At 40.6% G+C, this 7,419-nt stretch overlaps 1 protein-coding gene across 1 annotated transcript; it reads right to left on the reverse strand.

Moving 5' to 3' along the window:
• Positions 1-627: 627 nt before the first annotated feature.
• GKN1 (gastrokine 1) lies at positions 628-6,228 on the reverse strand (the record flags this gene model as incomplete). Its single annotated transcript, XM_084273911.1, has 5 exons — positions 628-725; positions 1,818-1,956; positions 3,774-3,878; positions 4,082-4,240; positions 6,157-6,228. The coding sequence occupies 5 exons, from the start codon at positions 6,226-6,228 to the stop codon at positions 628-630; spliced, it is 573 nt and encodes a 190-aa protein (XP_084130037.1).
• Between the last annotated feature and the right edge of the window lie 1,191 nt (positions 6,229-7,419).

Consider the following 7,419-nt stretch of genomic DNA (forward strand, 5'->3'; position numbering starts at 1 on the left):
GTTAGATAAGACCTTAGGAAGGAATTCTTCACTCAGAGTGGTGAGACACTGGCACAGGTGGCTCAGAGAGGTTGTTGGTGGCCCCATCCCTGGAGATATTCAAGGTCAGAGTGGATGAAGCTCTGAGCAACCTGATCTAGTTAAAGGTGTCTCTGCTCACTGTGAGTAGTGGGACTGGATGGCCTTTAAAGGTCCATTCCAACCTAACACACATTATGATTTTTAATGTGAGGCATCTGTCCTTGAGAAGAGAGAGGAAGGTCTCTGTATGCCTTATTTGTAAATCATGTATTCTGATCCTTGCTCCCCTCTATGGGTGGGTCCCACGTTAAGAGCAGGCTTTTAAAAGAGCATTTGAAGGGCTCAAAAGGGGTAGAAGAGAGGCAGTCAAAACGCTTTTCTAGATATGTTCACAGATGATAAAGGTTACAGTAATGAGACACCAGCCAGAGTTAATACATGCTAAAGGTCTTTATTTGAAAGGTATGGTCACCAATTGATCTGTTTCAGCATCTGAATCATCAAGAATGAAACTCTCGAAAGAGATGCCAGGGGAGAACAGCGTCGGGGTTGGCTTTGTGCAGCAGCTATCGAGCATCCGTACGTGGTTCAAGAAAGGTAAGGTTTTTAGATCTTGTTGTTGGCATGGCAGTAGTTGAGCTCCAACAGATGCAGGACATCAAGTCTAACGCATGATCCTTGGTTGTAGGATGTGTACTGGGGTCCTTTAAAAACAAGAGGGAAAAATTGCACTCGTATGTCATCACATTGAACCACCTCGAGTACCAAAGCGTGTAGGTAGAAACATTGCTATGTCAGAATGCTACATCCTCTGCCTGGGTCTGTAAAGCATCCTCCTCCTGACAGGGTCTGCAGGACCTCACTTGCAGCAAGGCTCAGAGTACTTTGCTGAAACTTCAGGATTAAGTCCTCTGAGTAAAATCTTAGTTCCTTTATATATAGACTTTAAAATAATATTTTTCTCCCCACAATACAAGAAATTCTATTGCATATGATCAAAGTATGATCATAGCACCCACAGCAAGTCAGCTGTTTTTTTCTCCTCTATAGCAGTAGCTGGCATTCTACAGCAGGGAACTTTTTATTGCTCTGAGTGAGCTGCAATAGAAATATTTTACATGTTTGTGTGAAAGGTATTTTTTTAGTCACCAAACAAAACTTATCTTTAACTCAGACATGAATGATCACAAAGACATGATATGTAATAATCTAGTTTTCCAGTGCAGGGGAACATTGTAGTTCACCCTTGATATATATTAACATGTGTTATATTACTATCCTGGTACTCGTTAACAGGCCCTGTCAGGCTGGGACATTATTGGAGAATCCTATGAAGTGTAAGTCACTAAACTTCTAGGTACTGTGATCATCCCACATCTGAAAAAGAAACCCTACAGGGAATGAAACAAGTTGGGTTGGTGTTATGAAACACAAGCATTTGGTAGGATTCCTCAGTAAACTTACTGGCAGTACCTGACCTGAAGGATGGTTGTTAGGATTGCCCTTTTTCTTTACCTCAGCACTACAGATGAGGTCAATCTGCAAAATTCTGGGCCAACACTTAAGTCACTTTAAACTTTACTAAAAGGAGCACTAAGGATTTGGACTGGATCGTTTGTGGAGGCTGTGACTCAGCACTGGTCCAATCCTGAGCAGTAGAGATACTGAACACTTTCTGCAGCTCCCAAGGTCCTAGATTTGTGTCAATTTCTAGTTCAAATAGCAGCGTTTGTATCTCATTTTCCCAAGGAAAAATAAGTCTGGGTAGTTAGAGTAACTCATTTGATTGCACTCACCGTAAACTTCATAAGCCAAGTAGGTTGTGGCTCCTCTGCACATAGCCAAGACTTCTGATCCGTAAGACTGGAGGTCATGGACGACTCCCCTGATGACGTATGTGACCTCCTTTGAGGGCAGTCCTTGGCCTTTCAGGCTCTAAACATCAAAGAACATCATACAGCAAGATCAGTGCCTTGATGTATGTAGTGCTAGGCATATTCCTATTTCTGGAATGAAGACCCAGTGCTTTGTATTTTACTGGAGGGAGGCTAAAGGGAACTGAAACTCAGTTAAACAGCTGAAGAAAGAGTGGTGAGGCAGTATTTTAACATAGACCTTGTTTAAAAGTATCTCCTCAGTTACTAACCTCCCACCCTAGAGGTACTAAGGTTGTAACTTGGAAGCTTGGAAGAAGCCTATTCATAGAACCTTCTAAAATGAGAACCGAAGAGGGCAGTAGCAACACTCAGCAGATACAAAAGACTGAAATTACTTGCAAGTGGTGCTTATGACCTCTTTGAGGGGGAGCAGTTTTTCTGAACTGCTCCAGAGTGTTTTGTTTCAAATGTATTACAATTCCCTACATGAGCACATTGTCATCTGGATTTTCTCTTCTGACCTAGGCTTCCTGCTGGTTTCTATCTTTCACTATCTGGCTACAGCCACAGGGCTCCTGTTCTGGCTCATACAGCCAATATGGAGGCCAGGCTGTTGAGCAGAGAGATGCCCTCATTACACCCTAAAGGAAAAGGGAGTTCTGAACAATAGTGTCTGCAAACCAGTGCTCTGAAATGAGAAATGCAATTTTGTATCCAAGTGACTCAGAACTATTTTTAGGTGTTGCTCTCCAAATTTAATTAATGCCCTTGAAGGTTTCCTAAAATATACAGTTTCTTAGCAACCTTCTAACCTAAACTTCCTCAGATAAAGCATTTCTGGGGATGGAGGGGGAAGGGGGAGGATCATGCACCTACCCTTTTTTCTTTTTTTCTTTTTTAAAAACTATCCCCGTGGCAAATTCCCAACCATGGGACTTTTTAGAAAAACAGTCCTGCCACTCCTGAACGTCTCTTTCCCTCAAGAAGGAAGCAGGACAGTTAAGAAACACTTGAACTGCAGGGTAAAGAGACACTTAGCAGGGATGACTGGGATTGATTTAGGCTTTCAAAATTACAGTGGAATTTTATCAAAGGGATCCTGAAAGCACACTCCAAAATACTTTCTCCTTGCTGGTAAGCAAGGAGTTGATTTAAGCTTCAGGGGGCACAGAGATGCACCTTAGTGCAAGCAAGGATGAAACCAGGGCTAGAGGTGAATGGTTTTGCTCAAGCCTGTGCTTCCATAACTTTCCTTTTTCTTGCCCACCTTGCCCTTTAAAGCCAGGATTTTTATAAAGACTCAGACTTCATGAGAAGCCCATGTCGAATGCTGAAATCAATTTTAAAGTGTCTGTGCTAATTCTACGGGCTGAAGTCATGTTAATATGGTGCTTAGTTCTTTTTCAAATGTGTTGAAAGCCTGAAATCTTATTTAAGCAGTTTTTCTCATTACTAGATCATTTGTTCTCCCTCAACTAGGGCTGCCTAACAGTTTTCTTTTAGCCTGCAAAGAATGTGAGACTGAAGAGTACTGTGCCAAAAATCTAAAATCTCTAGACAGAAGAGTATTAACCAGTCTAAATAATCTTCTAAAACATTATAAAAATAATCTAAGTAATCTACAACATGGAAGAACCAGGAAATCCCTCCACATATACCCATGAAACAGGGTATTTTAACTTTTCAAAGGTTTCAAATTATGCTAATGTAAAAATGTCATTAAAATTGATGCAACTTCATAATTAATGGTGTGACCTAAATATTTTAAAGTAACTGTTGGTTTAAAAGCTTTTGAAAACGGCAATGCCTCTGACATCAGTTTAGTCTGCATTACTGTACAGCTTTAAAAAGGAGTAGTTGTTTGTAATCACTTACCACTGAGACTGTAGAAAGAAGGGAATCCAAGGTAGGCATCTCACTTCTGTTCATTGTGGAAACGAAGCAAGTTCCCTCTGACAGCACTTTGGTTGCAATGAAGCCCTGTAAAACAAAGTTATTGACAACTAAGAATTCAGTTTTTCAACAGTGATTGGGATAAAGACTGTTTTAAAGTAGTAAATAGTTTTGCTGACACACTTGGATTCAAAATGTTAAGAATAAAAACCAGGTCTTGTATTTTGGTCAGCTTATGGGAGCTAGTCTCCTTGTACACTTTCTGAAAGCACATGCTCCTTGCCACTCACATTGTTGTAGTTCCAGACGGTTTTCCATGATCCCTGGGTGCTCCTCTGCTCGATGATTGCCACACGCCATGACCTGTTGACGGTCACAATTTGGTAGCCTCCAGTAACGGTGATTTGCCTGGTGTTGGTATCTTGACTCTGGTAACCACCATCCTGAAACTAGAAAACAGAAGAAAAGGACATGTTCAGATTTTATACTTAGTCAAGTCATCTCCCCAGAGCTTATCACTGCTGACCCACCCCAAGTGGCTTTAGTCAGCACAGAATTGTCAAGCTGATAAAGAATGGAGGCTGTAGCATTCTCAAGTAGCCCAAAGAATTATTTTAACAGATTCCAGGAATGATTGCTGTGCCTTACACCTGTCAAAGTTTTAAAAAGTTTTAAAACTTTTGTGTGGGAATGAAGCTTTAGATCCTTTTTCTCCAAGGGGTGGGGAAAGAAGCAAAGAAAGCTCAAAAAGTGGGGAACAGAGAAAGACCAGCAATGTATGTGTAATTTAGTCACTGTACCAAGTTATTGGCAAGGGCTGGAGCCAGCAGGAGTCCAAGAAGGACGGTAGCCACAATCTGAAACAAAGATGGAAAACAGAACTGTAACTTCAGGTCTGGCTGACAAATCTGGTCATGAGAATTCTAGTGCCTTTTTCCTAATCTGGTGTTTAAGTGTACTCCTCAGATGCTGTTTTGCTCTCATGCAGGAATTACAATAGTCACCTAAAATGAGTAATCTTTGCTTTACATTAGAATATCATGAACTAGACACACAGTAGGTTGCTCTAAGAGCCAAATCTGAAGTTGCTTCTGAGACCTGTACAATCACCTTCAGATATTTTTCCAGAATTAGAAGAAGGAAATTTAAATTTCTTCTTCTTAGGCATTACAAGAAAGCAGTTGATCCATTAGTGCATTGCTTCATTTTTGCAAAAGTATTGACAAAAATGGATGTGGATCAGGCTTTCTGCAGATTGCATCAGGTAGAGTTAAAACTTATAAAAAATCTTGCTAATACAGCTATATGAGTTGCTCACTCTGGAGGGGAAAATTCTCCTCCGAGAATATTTTCTTGTTATAGAGAGCAATAGGTACTTCTGAGAGCTAAAGGCTATCATTTTGAATCAAAGCTTTAGTTTATAAAGAAAAAAAGCATTCATACTCACAGTGAATTTCATCTTGACTGCAGAGCTGATGCTAGTGCAGGTAGGCTGAGCAATTCGAACAGTCCACTTTATATACGTTTTCAGAATTAGGCGTGGAACAATTAAGTGTTGAAATAAAATTATTCTGTAATTTTTATCCCTGTCTGCATGTCACTGGAAATTATTTCCTGCTGTAAATACTCCATAAATATGGAGATTGTGCTTCCGTAAGTTTTGACCTGCCAGGCTGATAATTATCAGATAAGAATCCATTTGCAGTGAAAGGCTGTTTTATGGCAACTTTCTGGCGTGTACCCACTGCTTTTAAAAATTCACATCAAACTTCAGACCAGAGATAGTGTAGGGTTTGGAAGTGTAGACATAACAAACAAAGGCCTCTGGACCTTCCAAAATGTAACGCATGTTACCATGGAACCATAGGGCCCACATATTCCAAAATATATGGCCTAAATACAGCCTTGCCAGTGAAAATGGTTTCATAAATTAGGTACTTCAAGCTGAAATATGACATATATGTGCAAGTCTGTGGATGTTCCTTTATTATTTTAGGTGGCAACAATATTTTTTTCATCCTGTCTCAGCTTCTTTTCTGTGGTGATGTTCAAAGTCGATGTTTCAGGGAGGATTTGGAATACTTGGGGTTTGTGTCAAGTTGCTCGGTTTCATTCTCTGTGCATATAGAGTCTGTGGCAGGGAATGACAGAAAAAGACTCCAGAGTTACTTTTCATCAGGAGCCCAGCATGTTATTTAAAACAAAAAAAGGTTTTATTATGCAAACTGGCTTCTAACCCATCGTCCAAGTGCAATGTTAAATTAAATCTGGGCTCAGTTTCACTTTAGTCGAGCCTGCAAGTCTAAAGGGACGTTTTTGATAGGAACTATTATGCCAGACGGTGGTTATATTCTTGGTGCTTTACAAGCAGCAGCGTTTGGATGGATTTGTGTGGAAAAAGCGTGCGCGGGCTCTCAGGGCACACCGCACTCACCATCGCCGGCTTGTGGCTGTGCTGGGGAGCCGGCGGGGCGGGGAACCGACACAGAAACGAAGAGAAGCTTGGAGAAAGCTTTCAATGGAGTCTGACCTTAATTAACTCTTTGCTGAAAGAACAAAAGAGCTTTTGTTTTGCGGAGGTGCAGGAGAAGAGCAGACCTGAGGCGGCTGGGAGTAGGCGGGCTCTGAGGCGAGTGAGGGGGAGAAGAGGAAAGGTGGGGAAAAACGGCGGGAAAACCCGGATGAGGCAGCAGCAGGCCTTGGTGCCGTTTTAGCTTTATTAATTTATAGTTTTTGAAGTATTTTTTTCCCAAAAAGACTAGTGTTAGACCTCCTGTCGGTGTCTCAAATCAGAATATATATATTTTTGGAGGGGAAAAAAAAACAGCCCACCAAAATCCCCCCCCCTGAAAAACAGCTCCCTCATAAATCAGTTTGTGCATCTGGAATATGTCTAAAAATGAGAGCATTCAAATCTGTTTATTAGATCACTGTCAAACTTTTTTCTGTCAGTGCTGTTTTTCAGGCACATTTTTATCTTCATATTCTGCTTGCTGTGGGATTAAAAATAAAATAGAGCCGTAGGATTTAGGATAAAAATCCTGTGGCTTTGCAATGCTGAAGTGGTGTGGGCCTCAGAACTTCAGTGACAATTTCCATGAAGTTTATGAAGATCTGGTGTTTTCCAGAGGGTTATTGATGTGATTGTTGTAGGTGATGGAAATTGTGTTTAGTGGCTTGGGCCTCATCCTTGTTGAGAAAGATCTTTTCTTGTAAGGTAAGCAACTCCCAATTTTCTACACTGTTAAGAGTATATATCTCTCTATTTATATGGACATTTTGAGTCATAGTATTGACATCTCTTCAGGTTCACTGGGGTCTTTGCTGTAATGTCTCCACTTAGCAATTTCTTTTTGAGTCTTGTTCTCTTCCTGATCAGTTTAAACCTGAATCAGTTTAAATTTGAATAACGAACATTGTGAAACGTAATGACATCCCAATTAGAGCAAAGAAGTGCCATGATGTAATATTGCCATTAAATTCCTAGGGTCTGGGAGAAGCAAATACTTTGCTTCATTGGTTCAGTAGTAGTTCCCTGCCTTCTGTGAAGTTTGAATTGATACTGTAGGACATGTAGTTAATTGAAGCTTTTAATGGGATAAAAAAAAAGTCTGGACATATATTAAGC

This window comes from Gallinula chloropus (genome assembly GCF_964237585.1).
Source record: "Gallinula chloropus genome assembly, chromosome: 21".
Classification (NCBI taxonomy): Eukaryota; Metazoa; Chordata; class Aves; order Gruiformes; family Rallidae; genus Gallinula; species Gallinula chloropus.